General features: G+C 42.5%; 1 protein-coding gene across 1 annotated transcript in view; it reads left to right on the top strand.

The window, feature by feature from the left end:
* The window catches only part of AFF3 (AF4/FMR2 family member 3), a 399,168-nt gene that overhangs the window by 184,313 nt on the left and 195,712 nt on the right, over nucleotides 1-19,143 (top strand). Inside the window, exon 4 of the mRNA XM_015429703.1 lies at nucleotides 4,357-4,398. Within this exon, the coding sequence (XP_015285189.1) occupies nucleotides 4,357-4,398 (42 nt within the window). The remainder of the gene's footprint in view (nucleotides 1-4,356; nucleotides 4,399-19,143) is intronic.

The raw sequence follows: 19,143 nt of genomic DNA, 5'->3' as shown, positions 1-19,143 counted from the left end.
CCATTATGATTAGTGGTGATAACTTTTTAATTCCTTTCCCATCTCTGTGTAACTGATAAGTGCTCTGACTGGTTTTAGTCAAAAAGCAAAAACAATTTTAAGGGACCAGCATATCTAAAGGACCACTTGCTCCCTTAGAAACCTACCTGACTGCTGTGTTCATCTTCCAAGGTCCTGCTTCAGGTGCCTCCATCTTTTAAGGATAGGCAGGTGGCAACCTGAGAGATGGTCTTCTTGGTCATGGCACCAAAACGCTACAACTGTGTCCCTAAACAGACTTGCCTGTCCCCTTCTGATGCAGCCTTCCTCCAGTGGATGAAGACTTCTTTGTTTGTTTGTTTGTTTATTCTGGCATTCCCTCAGTGATCCTGCCTTCCTGGCCTGTTTTAGGTTTTTTAATGTATGTGTATTTCATTCAGGGCTATTTTTGGGCAGGAACGCACAGGAACGGAGTTCCAGCTGGCTCCCAAGTTGGCCACGCCCAGCAGGAACTCATTAGCATAATAGGCCACACCCAACAGCAGAAACTCATTAGGATTGGCTTCATTAGGGGTGTGTGGCCTAACATACAAAGGAGTTCCTGCTACAAAAAAGCCCTGGGTTTTGACAACAAACAAGGTAAACAGAATAACAAGCAGAAGGTGGGTGTGGCTGGATGAGCACACTTCTGGGAACATGGGGGTGCGTCCTAATTTGCTAATGAGCTGTGCTGGCAGGGGTGTGGCCTAATATGCTAATGAGTTTCTGGTGTTGGGTGTGGCCTATTATGCTAACGAGTTCCTGCTGGGCTTTTTCTACAAAAAGAGCCCTGAATTGTATTCTATCTGTATTTTAATTTGATTAAAATTGTTTTAATGATGTGCTTTTCTTGGTGCTTTTTTAAGATGTAGTTTTATTAAGTATGTCTCTAATCTGTTAGCTGCCTTGGTGGCCCTGATGAGGGCCACCAAGGCAGGGTATATTTTGTAGATAAATAAGTTTGTTTTTTAGGGCCTTTTACAGCATTTATTGTTTGACCGACTGAGTAATCTTGTGACTGTTTTTTGTGTGTGACTGTATTTGGTTTCTGACTGTATTGGTGACTATTGTTTAGTTTTATGTGAATATTTTCATATTTTAATCCACTTTAGAAACTTAATATGAAACACCTAAGATAATAGTTACTAATATTTAAGAGACTAAAAGAGACATAAGATTATGTTATAGTGCTATAAGTAAAATGTTAATTCCTATTTTAAAATTCAGTTAATATTATGGGAAAATGTCCTAGGGAAAAGAAACTAATAATGTAAGAATGACACATCCATCCTTGACCCTTTGCAATTGGATTTTGTTCATGCTTTCGACTGAGACATTGTTTGTAGTGGTGTAGTGGTTAAGAGCCAGTGAGCTGTAGTGGATCTTAATCTGGAGAACTGGGTTTGATTCCCCGCTCCTTCACATGAAGCCTGTTGGGTGACCTTGAGCCAGTCACAAGGTTCCTGTTGTGGGGATAGGGTTGCCAGGTCCCTTTGTTGCACTGGTGGGGGGATTTGGGAGGTGTTCCAAGGGTGGGCAGGAACTCAAGTGACATGCTGACATCACTGCATCAGTGGAAACTCTCTGCTTTTGGGGCAAAACTCTATGGTAAAAACATCCTCAAACCATAGAGTTTTGCACAAAAAGCAGAGTGATGCCCCCCTGACATCACCGATGCACTGACATAACTTCTGGGTGATGTCAGCGCATCGCATACAGCATCAGGAGTGGGTGGAATTTCCTCCCACCAGCCAGGTGTCTGGAAGCAGGCAGGAGTCTGCAAATGCAGGGAATCCCCCGCCCTCACCTGGGGAATGGTATCAGTATGTGAGGAGGGGAAGGGAAGGGGATTGTAAGCCATTTTGAGACTCCTTAAGGTACAGAAAAGCAAAGTATAAAAACCAACTCTTCTACTTCTTCTTCTGCTTGATGATCTCCATTGCAAAGGATTTTTGCTCCTCCACTTCCTATCTGTGTATGACTTTTGATACTGTGGGCTATTCAATCTTACTGAAGCACTTGGGAGAGAAGGTGCAAATCTCAGGCAACATTATCTGATGGTTTAAGTCTTTCTTTGTTGGAGAAAGACTAGATCTAATGGGTGGAAAGTACAAGGGAGTCGATACCGGCTAAATATCAGGAGAAACTTCCTAACTGTAAGGCGGTTGAGCAGTGGAACAGACTGCCTCGGGAGGTGATGGATGCTCTTTCGCTGGACATTTTCAAGTGGAGGCTGGATGACCATCTTTTGGGTATATTATAGGGCTATCTTTCAGCTAGGCTCCTGCAGAGTGCAGGGAGTTGGACTAGATGACCTGCAAGGTCCCTTCCAACTCTAACATTCTGTTATTCTATGAGAAGACACAAACAGATGCCCTTGGGATACTGAGTCATTGTTGTCATATCTGAAATGTAGAGCTTCTCTAGGCTCAATCTCATACCAGTGCTCTTCAATATTTATCTTAAGCCACTTAATTCAGTTACCTATAGCTTTAGAGTTCAGTGTCATCAGTATATGAATGACACCCAACTGTATATTGAACGTTAGCCTCCAAAAGCCGCTGCTTTGGTCCTGAAGCTGTGGCCAGACAGATGAGCAGAAACAAACTAAAATTTACTCCAGAGTAGATGGAGATGATGTTGGTTTGGAAGGTTGTTGTTCTGGGGGGGATTGATGTTAGTAATTACATTGGATGATGTGGAGAAAACCCCCAACACACACACACACACACTGAGTCTTAAAAGTGATTCCCTCCCCCTCTTGAAGCCAGTTCAATTGCCTGCTAGATTACATCTATACCTATGCTAATGGCCCAGGCAGAAAAACTAACTAAGAAATTTGGTGCCAAGAAGTCTCCAGTCAATTCCTTGAGATTTCCCAGAATGCCTTCCAGGAGGGCTCCCAGGATGCACCTGCGATGTGGGCGGACTGGGTCAAGAGGGTGGAGGGATGCAAAAGGGGTGGAGACACAAGTTTGATAAAAGCCCTTTCTCTAAGAAGGAAGGTTCTCTTGGTGTTGATTCTTCGAAGAGAACAGATCTCTGAGCAATGATCAGTCATGTTGGCCTTCTTTTTCTGAACATACGGTCTCCCAGATAATGGAACATAGAGAGGAACCTTGTAACTTTTAAAGATTATTAGTATCTGCCCTGTTTTAACATCAGTTAGGGCATTTGTAGAACAGGGAAAGGGGGTTGCATTTATGACCAGTTTTCTTTTGAAATTCAGTTGCTAATATAGTGCTGTACATTTTCCTTTTAATAAATCCTTTTTAACTTTGGATATTGGTCATATGTTTCTGTACCACATAGATGCTTCACCATCTCAGGCACACTATTGCAGAAGGGCCCCCCAGGGAAGATGGAAGCAGTGTGTGCATGTGGCTATCTCTCCAGGAGAGCCCCAAAACAGTATTTGGTCCTAATGGTAACCAGTCTCTGGATAGCAGGAGATACCAAGGCCAGGCCTCAGGAACAGGAAGGGGAACTGGGAATCCTGTTCATCCCAGTGGGAAATCCCTAAAATGAAGAGGTAGTGACAGTGAGTACTCTAGTGGAAGGAAGTGGTAAACCCCTCCAGAATTTGGCAATGCCAAGGAGGGGTGGGCAGAGCAGGGTCTGCAAGTTAAAGCAGGCCTGTTCCATCTCAGATGAAATCATATTATCTTTTGTCTTCACTTGAATCAGAAACAGTCTTCCTTTCTGGACAGACTTGGTCACATTGATCCAAATTTCTGTAACCTCTGAACTGAGTTATTGTAATGCACTCTGCCTGGGGCTACCCTTGAAGACAACTTGCTAACTTCAACTGGTGCCAAATGTGGCTTAGTCATTCTGTACACATTACATCAACTCTAACACTGCCATACTGGCTGCCCATTTATTTTTAGGTTCAATTCAAGATGCTACTTCCTATCTTTAAAGCTTGTCACAACCTGGGTCCGACGTATCTGGAGGGTCTTCTCTCCCTCTGTGATCCCATGCACCAGTTTTGTTACAACTATTTATTTCTGTTTAATAAAACATGCAAAGCAGTCCTTTTTCAGTGGGCTTTTGCTAGATAAGATTTTATGCTTTTAAGTTGGTTTTGCTTTACAGGCAAGCAGCTGTTATGGTTGTTGCTCTAATTGAGCTTGTGCTTTATTGTATTGTTTTCCTGTGTTCTCTTGCCTTTTGACTGGTTTGTACACTATCCTGGTCTATACTGAAAAGGGGTTAAAAGATTTTAAATAAAATAACAATCAACAAACATCACGTTAGCATTGCATATGTGGTGCCTGAAGGCATATAGTCAACCATTGTATTAATTATTGCCCGTTTCTTCTTTGTTTACAGGAGAATGGGACAGAAAATGACAGCTGTGTGGAAGAAATGTTAAGGGTAGGACTACAGTTTATCCTTCCATTATTTAACAGTTTAGAATATGTTTGATGTGAGTTGGATTATGTCAGTATATTGGAAGTTTGTTTTGTGGCATTACTTACCAGGTTTTCTATAACAGATAAAATTAGCAGGTCTAAGAATAAGTAGTAAGAAAAGTGTCTATTTAGACTTGAGGGCTGCTTTTATTGTGATGCATCATAAACTCCATTGCAGACTGTGGGAAATAAGAAGGCTTAACACCTGTGTTTTCTGTTCCTGAAATGGGATAAAGTAAATTCATGATGATTTTCTTTATTTTACTATGTTTCATAGTCCACCTTTCTCAAGTAGACTGAAGGTGGATTACACAGTGAAAGTTGATGTGATCAATAGGATGAGACATCTAATAAGCAATGTACTAGGGATAGGGTTATAGAAATTGCTAATGTCTGGTGGTATTCCAGTGCCCATGAAAAACTGATCCCCCCCCCCAACTAGGACTACAAATTGAATAGAGCATTTAAATAAATGAACACCCACTAGAAGGAACTGGTACAAGACTTTTCTCAAAATCTTAAACATATTTCTTAAATTTTAGGAAGTTCTGGTTTTGACGTCATTTACCAGTTTCATACAAAACAATTTTTTTAAAAAAAAATCATGGCTTCAGCCTTAAATGCTTCTCTAATTATTTGGAATTCATTATATCCGTATCATATTTATGTTCTCTTTTCTCTGCCTTCCCATCCTTGGGAGTAAGTAACAAAAGGCTAGATTCCTAAGAACATTTTTTTTTCCTGGGAGCAAGCCTCATTGAATAAAATGGGGCTTACGTATAAGCAGATCTGTTATAAGATTGCTCCCAAAATGTACTTAAAAAGTCAGTGTCAAGTGAGTTTAATCTATTGTATTGCCACCCCCCACCTTTCCCTGCCTTTCCATCCTTGTTACTATATAAGCAAATATATGCAACTATAGAAACCAATAAGTAGAATAATTAATAAATAATTATGCATTCAGGTAGCCAAAGGATAAGTGAAAAGTAAGTAACAATGTCCTCCTAAGTAGTGTTCTGTCATTCTGAGTCCATTGAAATGAATTGGCTTAGAATGGTGCTATAAGTCACTGAAAATGAAACAAAAAACCAAAAACCCCACAAACACTAGTGTTGTGACCTTTATAGACAAAGAACATTTTATTCCAGCATAAGCTTTTGAGGACTAGAACCCACTTGGACAGATCAAATGAACAGCTCTTCACTATCATTTTATGTCGGTGTACTCACGTTTTCCATTCATTTCAGTGCCATCCTAAACAGAGTATATCCTTCTAAGCACCTTGATTTGAACGGATTTAGGAGGTTGTAACTCTGATTTGGATGGCATTGTTAGGATACCCAATCTGTAACGGGACTCAAAACTGCTTACAACAAATAAAATACAATTAGACTCAATAAAATACAATTTAAATTTATGTAAAGAAATGACAAGGACACACTATATCCTGGGGGCCAGTTCAGAATCCAGCAGACTAGTAGTGCAGGCCACGGGGTAGGAGCCACACGCTAAAAGCCAAAGGCTAAGATCCATATGGCTCACGGCCAAGGGCTTGCACTTCTTGGCCATGGCCAAGATATATATCTGGGACAGGAAGACTAGAACGAAAGCACAGCCAGGATGTTACAGCTGGCAGCGGTGCTCCAATCTGCCTACCTTGCTTACCTGCTTGTCATTCATTCTATGTGTGTATGTGCTCCAGATATAATATTATTGCAAGAAGATACTGTCTTAATATTTAGATGTTCTTATGGGCTTTGTTTTTAATTCTTAAAATGATTGTTCATCTTCTATGACTGTCTGCATGAGCTCTGTGGTCAATGGCACAGTGGTGAGTGAGAGGCGGTTGGCTGCTTATCTGGTGTTGGGAGGTTGGTGGAGAGTGGGGCAGAAGGATGCCATTGCACAAAATCTAGGGTGATTGCCTGGGCGCTCTGATTATATTGAGACGAAATAGTAATTTAAAACATATTTTCATATGACTAGGAGTACGAAAGTATGCATGGGCATGCCCATTTGAATGCATGTTCCTGGTGAAAACAACATAAGGGATTCTCAGGATGTGCATCCAGTTTTCATCCACAGTTCCTGATCCATGGACTGAGAGACATGCAGATGCCTGCTTCTATGTGAGAATCTTCTTACTGAGATCAGACCTGAGAAAGCCCGCTGCTAAACATTATAACCCCATTCCAATATGCATTTTATTTTTTCCCCATTTAAAATGTATTGTAGTAATAAAAGTATGATAAACAAGATGTATTTGTTTACATCACCATAAAAAAATTAAACATAACGAACATAATAAGTACATATTAATAAGTAATTTGAGGATCATTCTCACAGTATTCCCGAATAACAAATAAGCCATCTGCAGGGTCAATTGTTGTGCATTTCACAGGGGTCTGTTACAAGATCAAAAATTCCTTGTACAGCTTATTTGGAGGTAGGATGTTATTAGAAGCTAAAAACTCCATTATTGGAAACCATGCTCCTGCAAAGTTTGTTAAACTATCATCAACGTCCGGACTATTAAAATAGGCCTTTCATGCTAAAAAACACACAGTCACACAAATGAAGCAAGAGCTTAAGTTAGCAAAAGAGATCTACAGCTCTGCTTTCTGTCATGCCTTCAAACTGGGTGCGCAGATCTTTAAAACGGTGTGTTTAAATAAGATAGATTTATAAAAACTATTATAGTCAATGAACTAAGGATTTAAAAAAAAACAGACCAGAACATACCTTTCTCATTTTAAAGGAAAAATGGAAGAAAAAGGGTTCCCACTTGCTTGATAGAAAGATACAAAATTTATCTGAATTTATTATTCTCTTTTTCAGTTTTTTCTTCTAGTTTAAAAGTCAGTTACATAAAAACACCACTAACATGGGACTTTGTTTTTATTTCAGAAAATTGGGAACAAAGGGCAGTACAAATAAAATAAATTTAACTAAATTCTTAGCTTATTCTAAACTATCACAGAGAACATTAAGATAGGCTTAAGAACTTCATTGGCTCAGCTTGTCAACAATATACTTATAGTAGAAATGATAAATCACTTCAGTACAATAGAAAAAGAATACAAATATGTTTTGTTTTAAATAAGCAGGAGGAACAGTGCTGACTACATGGGCAAACTGATTGGTTGTTTAATAAGGCATAACAAAGTGCATGTCAGATCAAAAGCAAAATCAGACATACCTGAAAGTAAATGAAATGGCATGATGGCAGAAAATATTGGATTTATCTCAGACAATTCAATCATAAGCCGGTTTTCTTGTATATAGATAGTAGGGATGGGCACAAACTGGGAAAATGTGGTTCAGTGTGGTTCATGATGTGCCCGGTTTGCGAACCATGAACTGTCACAGACTTTTTGGTACTAAGTGAACAAGTTTGGTTCATGAGATTCATGACATGGTAGAATCCCCCACCCCCCGGTGTGTTGGAGGCACCAAACTCACCGGAGAACTACAGCTGATACTCCTCTACTTGTCCTCCACGTTTGGTGATGATTGCATATATGGGGTCTAAATTATGCCCCCCAAAAAAGAGGTACCCCCAGGAAAGTGCTTTTGGGGGAAATGACAGGCAGAGGTTCAGGAGTATATCGAATGGCTATATAGGCTAAAGATATCAGACTTGCAGCAGTTCTCCAGCTGACTCTCCCCTACGTGTCTGCCAGATTTGGTGTGGAGTGAATTTACATGATCCAAGTTGAGGGAAATGTCAGGCACAGGTTCAGAAGTGTATAGCATGGACCCCCTGCATGCTATACACACCAAACAGAAAGGGGACCTCACCCTGCCACCCGTTCCTCTACAATCTCTCCAAGTTGGGAGTGGATTACATTTCTGCGGTCCCTCAAAAGGTTCTTCCCAGTGCTCTCTCTGGAAAAGACAGCTGCAGTTACTGGAGTCTATGGGACAATTTAGGAACAAGCCAGTGACACGAAACTCACAGGGAAACTTCACCTGGACAGATCCCCTCCCTCAGACAGAGACTGGAAGCAAGACAAGCAATCCACTCTATGCTTGCAGCCTCTCCAAGTCTCCAAAGGCAGGTTCTGAAAGACAGAAAGGCAGACATATCCCAGAGTTCTGACAGGGGCTTCCCAAAGTAACCTCATGACAGTTTGGCAGACACCCTAGCCACAACACATGAGCAAGGGAAGCAGAGAAGTAGCCTTTGCAGCAAGCTCTCAGGATTGCTCCCAGTACTACAAAATATGGTTTATGCAGTACAAAGTGTTAAAAGCCACTCCTTTGCTTGCTTCAACTACCTGAACACCTCTGTATGCCATGAGGGTGAAAATGGGTGCAAAGGGTGCTTGTTATGGGGGGGGGAAGAAGTCCTCCACCCCCTGCATACCATAGACCCCCATCCCTGCGCACCATACCCATCCTGCCAGCCCACTGGAGCCCAGTCCTAGCAGGGCATCACCAGGGATCTCGGAGCCTCCTTCCCCTGATCTGTCCCGGGGTCTCTCCACAGAGGCAAAAAGCTGGAGCCCAGTCCTAGCAGGGCATCACCACCGATCCCGGAGCCTCCTTCCCCTGATCTGTCCCGGCTTGGGGGGCAGGATCCTATATGGGGTGTGACATCAAGGAAGGCACCCTTCAAGAGGTCAAAAGGGCTACTTGGAGAGCCCAGGAAGCAGTCACTCACCTTGTTGGTGAGATGATTGCTGTGGATGGCCAACCCTGGAGGACTCTGATAGCAGGGATTTAGAGGGTGGGTTGGAAGCATCCTCTCCTTCCACATCCCAACTCCCTGTTGCTGCTTCTGTCTTGAGTACATCCTCCATGGCCTCACTGTTACCCAAATCACCAATACACATGCAGTTCCTATAGCTAGCAAAAGCATCCTTCTGCTATCAAAGAGAAAATACATGTATTGTGGCGTATTATTGCCAAGACTGTAACCTGTGTATACAGGGGTTGAGATACAGACTAACACTCAAAAGAATGAAGGGGAATAAGCTCCTTGAACGACCACATGGTGCAAAATATCGCCACCATGTGAAACAGAGTAGCCTGATGGAGTGGGTGGGCAGTGACAATATTGTCCATGGCTACATGGTCATGGACACCTACATGCTAGCAGAGGTGAAGTATGTGCACCTCAGGGTCATTGTTTGCCTGGTGCACATGCTTCAGTTGGTGGTGAAGGATATGCTGAGGCTGGGGAGCATTGTCAAAGCCACCTGGAAGGCTGTCCCCCTTGAGATGTAGCCCTTACTCGAGACCTGCCAGCACCTGACCACCCACTTCTTGCACAGCATCAAGTCTGCCCGTCTGATTGCACGTTTGGTGGACCAGAAGAGCTTAGCACAGAATGTCATCAGCATCAGCTCCAATGAGTGGCTATCCCACTCTGAAATGGTGCATTTCCTCAAGCCCTTCCAGAACACCACCAACATGCTGTGCACCCATACAGCCAGCCTGGGGCGGAGGGGAGTTTTTCTTCTTTTGCATTACACATAAACATATCAAGGAGATGTCAAGGAAACATATCAAACCCCACTGCTCTCCAGAGAGGTTGCAGGTGGCCAGTTTGGTGTAGTGGTTAAGTGCACGGACTCTAATCTGGGAGAACCGGGTTTGATTCCCCACTCCTCCACTTGCACCTGCTGGATGACCTTGGGCAAGCCATAGTTCTGGCACAGCTGTTCTTGAAAAAGAGCAGTTTCTGTCAGAGCTCTCTCAGCCCCAACTACCTCAAAGGGTGTCTGTTGTGGGGAGGGGAAGGGGAAGGAGTTTGTAAGCCACTCTGAGACTCCTTTGGGTAGCGAAGGGTGGGGTATAAATCCAATCGCTCTCTCTCTTTCCATCACCACCAGGTTGCATCCTCTCTGGAAGGAAAGGTAGTGCAAGCTGACCTGTATCTGTGACCTTGTATAAAAGGCAGCATTGCTCTCCTGAATGCAAAGCTCCTGCAGTAGAAGTGTGAACTCTGCAAAGAAATGCAGAGACTACAGGCCAACAGACGTGGCCAGAGGGAACAGTGGGTACAAGAAGCTGGGGAGGAGGAGGAGGAGGAGGCGGTGGCACAGCCAAGCACCTCTGCCTCAGACCCCAACCAGGGAGAATCCTCCCTGCTGGTTATCAGTAGTGAACTGAGAGGTGAGCAGCAGAGATGCCAGGCAGAGGTGATGGAGGATTCAGCAGAGAGGTTTCGGTAGAGGTGAAGGTGAGGGAGTACCTTGCCAAGTCCCTTGAGCCCACCAACACTGGAGTACTGGTCATGCAAGGCTGTTATCTGGCCTGACCTCTCCTGTGTGGCCATAAGCCCTGAGCCCACCTAACACATAAACCCCAGCTGGTTTGGGTGTTAGGTGGGTATAAAATGTGGGTCCTCAGCCAAGCGTATAAAACATGGGTCCTCAGCCAAGGCACTTGACATCAGCAGAGAGATGGGGTGGCCCAGAGCTCTAACACCCAAATCCCAGCAGAGGAGAGAAGTTCACAATCAGGAGGGTATAAAATGTGGGTCATCACTCAGCCAAGTTAAGTCCTATTGCTCAGTGTGAGCAGAAAGACAGAATGGCTCAGAGCCCTGAGTCCACCTAACAACCAAACCCCAGCAGGGGAGACAAGTTCACAGTCAGGAGGGTATAAAATGTGGGTCATCACTCAGCCAAGTTAAGTCCTATTGCTCAGTGTGAGCAGAAAGACAGAATGGCTCAGAGCCCTGAGTCCACCTAACAACCAAACCCCAGCAGGGGAGACAAGTTCACAGTCAGGAGGGTATAAAATGTTTTGTAAATAATTTTGTAAATAATTTGTAAATAATTTGAGAGGAGACAGTCTGTCTGGAAATTTATCCATTCACGAGTTGCCACAAACTGCCATGAACAGCACCAAAGTTTGTGGAATGTTTGTGCCAGGCACCCTTCCATCACCATCACTTTGTGAACCACAAACTGCCCAAAATTCATAATGAACTTTACTTTCTGAGGTGGTTCATGCCCATCCCTAATAGATGGCAAAAAATAGTGGAATTTACTGCCAAGTAAGATTAAAGTGCCAAGTGCTGGCTTTGACCTTTAAAGCCTAAACAGTTTGGGTCTGAGATTCCTGAAGGATCGTCATCTGCAAAGTGAACTCACCAAGATGCTGAAATAAATTAGTGATGTCCTGCTTTGTCCTTTCACCTCATCTTTTCAGTGGCAGCACCCAGACTATAAAATACCAGGATGTCCATCTGGCTTCCTCTTGGGCAGCTTTTAGAAAAGACATTCAAAAGAGATCTGTTTTTCCAAGTCCTTTATCAGATTTAACTGATTTAATTGGGCTTATAGTAACCCACCATAGGATTGCACTATTTTATGGTTTTGTGCTATCCTTTTAAGTCTTTTATCTGAGCCTGTATTTTTTATCTTATATCTCTTGGCTATTTTTAAAGCTCTGGCTATTTTAAATTGCTCTGCTACTGATTCTTATCCACTTTCATGATTGTTATGTTCTTATGATTTCAGTGCAAGTTATTTTATTGTGATGTTATTGTGCTTGTTTTGAGTAGTAATTTTATTTTGTAAACCATCTTGGTGATATGTTGTACCTAAAGACAGGGTATTAAATAAGTAAATGTGTCAGTGTAGAACTTCTTTTTGACCTTGTACTTGCTGAATTGTTTGATTTTTTTAAAAAAATAGATGTCTGCATTTAGTATGTGCTGATTGGTACTTTAATATTTTCTTAAATGATGTTTGACTTGCAGTATAATTTGCTAAGAAGATGGTGTGGCTTGATAGAGTAGCAAGCACTTAACAAAAACCTAGACCTTTTATATCTGCCACTTATTTCCTGATTATCTTTCTGGAGGTCAGGCCCTTCATTTTGACACTTAATGAATAAAATGTCTACGTTGCAGGAAATGGGATAATGAATTGTGAAAAGACATAATCAGCAATGACTAAATAATTAAGGGAATTGAAATGTAGAGTCATCAGGGAATACATTAATAATAACATGATTTCCCCATATGCTAAAAATGCTGTCATTTTTTTTAAAGAAGTCATCACACACACTTTGTGGCAAAAAATGTAATTTAATAGGAACTGTAATTTTTATCTTCTGCTTTTAACTGACTGAATAAAAGATGAAATCATATAGAAAGTATATTTAGAAATAAGCCAAAAAGTAAACTGATTATTATTCATAGTCCTGCTAATAGGAGCTCTAATTTATGCATCTAGTGGGAATCATGTTAAGCAATTAGGAAGTGGTGTCACACTTCACTTGCCTTTATGCATTTACATATTTATATATTTTTTCAGTAACATGGCAGCATTTCCCATCTTATAGTTACCTTTAATGCAAGTCTGTCTAGAATATTACCCTGACATGCTGTTTAATAAATGTGGTTACTGGAGCTCTAAAGCTGTCTGAAGTTCAGGGGAAATAACATCAAACACGTTTCTGTTTCATTTTATCCAGCCTATCACACAAGGTTCTATTAATCACAACTGGAACAGGAAGACGCTCACTGTAGCGTTTTATCATGATTTTTTCAGAAGTGTTGTATTACTGTAGGACTGATGCTATTCCCTTTGCTTACCAACTTGAACTTCTCCCTTGTCGCAGCTCCCCAGCATCAGATACTGTAATCTTGTTTATGCAACATGGCATTAATGAGTTGTTATATTTCCTTACAAATTGTTTTCAACAGTTTGCAATTGTGCATATACTTATTGCACCTGGATAACATTATTAATAATAGTAATGTGTTGTGTTCTCACCCAGTGACTCTGAGTAAATCATTGCAAAGTCCCAGTGAGAGCCAGTTTGGAGTAGTGGTTAGGAGCTCGGACTCTAATCTGGGAGAACCGGGTTTGATTCTGCACTCCTCCACATGCAGCTGTTGGTGTGACCTTGGATCAGTTACAAGTTCTTTCAGAGCTGTTTTCTCACGAGCAGTTCTTGAAAGAGCTCTCTCAGCCCCACCTACCTCACAGGGTGTCTGTTGTGGGGAGGGGAAGGGAAAGGAGATTGTTAACTGCTCTGAGACTCCTTCAGGTAGTGAAGGGGGGGGTATAAATCTAATCTCTTATTATTATTATTTAGAAGATATTATCCAAATACATTTATCTATCAGGAAACTCATATTTTGAGACAACCCATTCAAAATGTGTTGTAATATCAGAGGCAGAGATATATTTTAAAGATCATGTTTAGCTGTATATGAAATGCTATGAACCTATGTACATCACCAATTTGCACAGTTTCTTCATAACCTGGATTGACAAACCCACTTGAAACCCAGCAGTGAGGTAAATCCTGATAATTGTTAACCAGGGTTAGTTCAGATGAGACATAATGCTGCCTCATGGTTCAAATAAACCACAGAAAGGACAGGACAATTTACAGGAAGGGGAGGAGGAGGAGAAAGGGCATGAGCCTTTAGCATGGTTCTGACTCTTAATCAAAGTTAGGAAATTGGGAACATTGGATTGACCCTGCAAAAAACTATGCTGGGGATTGTGGAATCTGCTTGGACAAGAAAGCATATGGAATGGGGCTGCTATAGGTAGAGGAATTGTGTGAGATTTTCCCTTCTCCACTACACACCAGAAGAAAAACTGGTAGGATACAACTAGGCTTGCCAACCTCCAGTTGGGGCCTGGAGATCTTCTAGAATTATAACTGATCTCCAGCTGACAGAGATCAGTTCCCCTGTAGAAATTGTCTGCTTTGGAGGATGGACTGTATGGGCATTACACCCAATTGTGGTCCCTCCCTTCACCACACCTTGTCCTCTGCAGGCTCCACCCCCAAATCCCCAGGAATTTCCCAACAGTGAGTTGGCAACCTGAGAGGCAACACGTCTTGTTTTCATTAGGCTAAGTAAAGACGGGGCATTTTTATGTAACTGAAAAGCACAGCAGATCTAGGCCTTCCATTTGCCCACCCAGGGTGAAGAATCATCTGCCCCCATTTATTGGCCCCAAAGAATTATTATCTGAAGCAAAAAGTACTCTTCACATTAGGGATGTGTGCTCTGATATAACTGAGGCAAATATATATCTGAAAAACACCTGATTTGTATTTCCTAAACATAATTGGGCCTCTAAATATATCCAGAATTTCTCAAGATAATGATAAATAGGTCCCAAAATCCCAGAAATATTTGGGATTAACTGGGAATATCAGGAGCTGGCAATTGCAGGCTGCCAGAGCTGGTTCCACACACACACACACACACACACACACACACACACACACTCACACTGTGTTTCTGTGTCTCCTTGGGCTTGTTATCAGCTTGCCAGGCTGCTTAAGGTAAGATTCTGTCAGTCGCTAAGGTTTTTGTTAAAAAAAAATTAAAGTTAGTTTTTTGCTGGAGTTGGTTTGTGTCTGGTTCACAGGGGGGGGGGTTGGTGGATTCTCAGGTTATAGATAGGTTCAGATTCTTGAGTTTGACATTGGTTGGGCTTAGCAATAACTTGCAATAGCCTTCCTATGTGTGTGAGGGACATCTCAGGTTTTATGTTTTTCATGGAAACAATGGAGGATGCCTGGGGGCACCAGGGGCCCTACTCCACATGAGTTACTACACTATAGGAATTTTCATAGAGATGAAACAGAGGTAGCTTAGAGTGTCACCCTGACAACCAGAAGTGATATTGCATCCTCTCCAGGCATTGCCCCCCAAATCTGGTATTTGCTCATGAGGTCTTGGGAACCCTAAGCTATCATCATCATCGTCATCATGTGGCATTGCGTGTAGTATAGCTAGGAGAGCCTAAGATTGTCTGGCAGCCAGAAGTTCTAACTCTTTTAGCATTATGCACTACTAGGTGGTGAGCTAAACTTGTTTTTAGGCAAGAGACATTTCAGAGGTGGTTTGCCAGTGCCTGCCCCTGCGTCATGGTCCTGGTACTCCTTGGAGATCGCCCTTCCAAGTACTACTCATGGCCGACCCTGCTTACTTTCTGAGATCTGATGAAATTGGACTAGCCTGGGCTACCCTAAGTAGATTAGATACCATCAGAAAGGGTAGCTCTCAGTAAAGCAACCTCAGCAAGAAGTAAAGCAGCTCTCACCAAAAACCTGCAAGTGTTTTTGCTGCTGTATTTCCTGGGTCAAAAACATTCAAGAACTAAAGAAGTTGCATAGCTGTGGCTGTTTTACCTTCGATGTCATTAAATCTCATATTGTCATTGCAAACTGTTGGCACCGGTTCAAACTACTTCAGTGATCTGCATCAACTTTAGGGGCAGTTTTTCCTATTTAAAAGCTTTGGGGCAAGGGATAAATCTGATTATGGGAGATCTCACTGTGTGGAATGTGGGAAGTCCACCTTCTTTGACTTTGAAGAGTGGAATTATACCAGACAGTTAAGACTTGCTTAAGGTATCTTTCCTGTCTCAAGAATAACAGAAAATCAGGCACATGATTTCCTGGTCTTCTCCCCGTCTCACAGCTCTAAGCTTGACATTTTTGGCTGCAGAGCATCTTTTATAATTAGGTTAGCAAAAATTTCTATTACCTCTCTCTTCCTATTCCAAAGTCTAATTGACAGCTGTTCCTTCTCTGCTCCCAGATGGCCATGCCAACACCTTGAAGTTGATCTGCCTCTGATATAATTTGCTTCCACCTGTCACATTAGGGAGCTCAGAATTTATTCCCAGGAGCCTCACTTTTGACTTCCTGGCATTAGTCACTCCTTAGACCCACCTCTTCTCTCTTTCTGTACCCTCATTAGACATTAATTCTCCAATATATTGACCATTGGGTTTGGGTTTTTTTCCCCAGATTATATTTTTTTTAAGTTTAGACATAGGTTATCAGGGCCAGAAATTATTGTTTTGAACTTTCAGTGTCAAGTCTGGAAGCCTGGGGTTTTTTATAGCCACTACAGAATTTATTTGAAGACATGTTGATACTTTGTTTGAGGCTGCTGCTGTTCTTTCTGTATAATCCTTGTCTAATCATTAAGTAAAATCAGTGTTTTAGCGTATTAGGAAAAAACACATGATTGTTTAACAGGGTATATTGCACAAAATGGAGGTTTAAATAGTCTCTGAGGATTTTTATTTTGTACAAATGCATTATGAAGCTTCCTTGGTAGGGTGCTGTTTTCATATGTGGAAGAAATTACTAGTATTGTACATCATTTTTATATCTTGTTGCTAGGCAACATATCATAGTGGGGGTATTGCAAAGGTATCTGCTTTCTCATTAAAAATGTTCATGTTGCTCTTTAATCTGGCTAAATTAGCACATTTATTTGTAGTATTTTCATCTCCTTGTACATCTGCTGATTGTGATTTTATCCATTAGGTTTTGAGGAGACTGATCAGGTTTTTATTCATTTGAACTCGTATTTGTAACTTACACCCTATGTGCTCATGTCAGTCCCTTGTTTCTCCAGTCGTCATCCCTTGTTTTCATACAAGGAGTTGAACATTTGTACTCACAGTACTAAAGGTAATTGGAATCATGGGCTGGACTGTTATATGGTTCTCATTAGATTTAATGGCAAGGCTTCTACTGGCTCGGATCCAAAAAAAACACCATAAATAGAATGAAAATAGCCACTAGCACTGTTTCACAGACACTTGTGTAAGTGCTAATGAAAAAAAAAACACCTCAGTTTTGAAATAGTAGGGTATTTTACTATTGTTTATGAAACACAGGGTGAAAAGAGGGAAAAGAAGGAAATGGAAAAAGCGGTAACAGAAATAGAACTTTAGACAAACCCTTGGAGTGGTACAGAAAGTATTATGGAATGTGGCACGGAACGGAGAAAGAGAGAGGGCAGGAAAGAGTAAAAGAGAAGGGGGCTCGTATGTGAACTGCAATTCACCTGCATCTAATCCAGGGCCATTTTGATTTCTGAACAACAGCCAGCCAGGTGCATCTGAGTTGCTTGAAAGTAAATAGTTCATCATTCTTGAGAGCCAGTTTGGTGTAGTGGTTAAGAGTGGCAGACTCTAATCTGGAGAACTGGGTTTGATTCCCCCCTCTTCTGCATGAAGCCAGCTGGGTGACCTTGGGTCAGTCACAGTTCTCTCAGAGCTGTACTCTCAAGAGCAGTTCTCTCAGAGCTCTCTCAGCCCCACCTACCTCACAGGGTGTCTGCTGTGGGGAAAGGAAGCTCCAAGACTCCTTCAGGTAGTAAAGGGCGGGTTATAAAACCAACTCTCCTTCTTCATTGACCATTGAATGAGATGTATTGAGATATGAACAACCTCTGTTACCTGGACGTTTTGTGTAGTTAATATGCTCAGTAGCTAGGGTTGCCAGCTCTGGATTGGGAAATGCCTGTAGATTTGTGGGTGGAGCCTGGGGAGGGTGGAGTTTGGGGAGGGACCTCTGTGGGGTATAATGTAATGAATCCACCCTTTGAAGCTGCCATTTTCTCCAGGGAACTGATCTCTGTAGCCTGGAGATCAGTTGTAATTCCAGGAGAATTCCAGGCCTCACCGGGAAGCTGGCAGCACTATCAATAGCTGTAGACAGAGAGTGGGTAAAAATGAAATAATAAATACTGTAGTAGGTATCCCTTGGCTTAGGCTCATGGCTACATGGGAACTTTGTTATGCACATGCACCTCCTGTGGCTCATCAAAGCAGTCCTCAAGTGAGGTCTGTGTTGTAGAACGAAGTATGAGCATCCAAAGAAAAAGTCCACCTAGCATGCCCAGACAATAATTATTTGATATCGATTACTTCAAGTCATTACAGAAATATGAAACTTTTTTAGGAACCACAATGGTACATGTCGAATAACTCATTCACTTCTCAATAGGATCAAATAGCTTGCCTCAAAAATATACTATGAAATTGGTGGCTTCCGTAACGTAATTGTCAAGGGGACAGTACATATGTGCCCATTGTGGCTGCAGTAAAAGTACCACAAAAGGAAGAGGTTTTATAGGATGGGCATTTGATTTGTCTGCTGTGAACAAGAAGTGATACCATTGGCATGAGCACATTTTTCAGCAGCAGCCATGATACATCTATTTTCCAAATGTCACCTCTGAGAACAGATTATGGGAGGAGGCCAATAGGACACATGAAGCTGCCATATACTGAATCAGACCATTGGACTATCAAGGTTGGTACTATCTATTCTGGCAGCAGCTGTCTATGGTCTCAGGTAGATCACATCATGTTCTGTCCGATCCTTTTAACTGAAGATGCTGGGGATTGAACCTGGGACCCAGGCCCGTAGCCAGGAAGCATTTTAATTCCTCGGGGGGCACTGGGGTACTGGCTAATTCAATTAAGAGTCATTTAATTACCGGCTTCTCAGTGCTCTTGGGGGCAGGGGTGCCCTCCGCTTGGCCATCAGCTCTGCCTGCCTTCAGCTTGGGTATCTTGTGCCTCCTCCCTGGCACTCCCCTCCACCCACCCCAGCTGCCAGCCTGCCCACTTGCCTTCCCCCAATGCAGAAAAGATGCTCCGGAGATTGTTGCCAGGATGAGAGGGAGGCTGGGGGTGGAGAGAGAAGGCACCAGCTTCCCCAGGCTTGGGAAGGGAAGAGTTGGCAGGTGGCCATGGGGACTAGGCTGGGAGGGGGTTCAGTCAGACTACCGCTTCCTGGACCACAGTGGGCCAGGGCACATAAAAAGAGCCCTGGGCCCTGGCTTTTCTCTCTCTCTCTCTCTCTCTCTCTCTCTCTCTCTCTCTCTGTCTGTCTGCAGCTTCAAGCCCCCAGACTGCTCCCTGGCCTCCGAGCTGGGATGGAGTCATCCAGA

Source organism: Gekko japonicus, unplaced genomic scaffold (assembly GCF_001447785.1).
Source record: "Gekko japonicus isolate JY-2015 unplaced genomic scaffold, Gekko_japonicus_V1.1 scaffold782, whole genome shotgun sequence".
Lineage (NCBI taxonomy): Eukaryota > Metazoa > Chordata > Lepidosauria > Squamata > Gekkonidae > Gekko > Gekko japonicus.
This window is presented reverse-complemented; position numbering and strand designations above follow the sequence as displayed.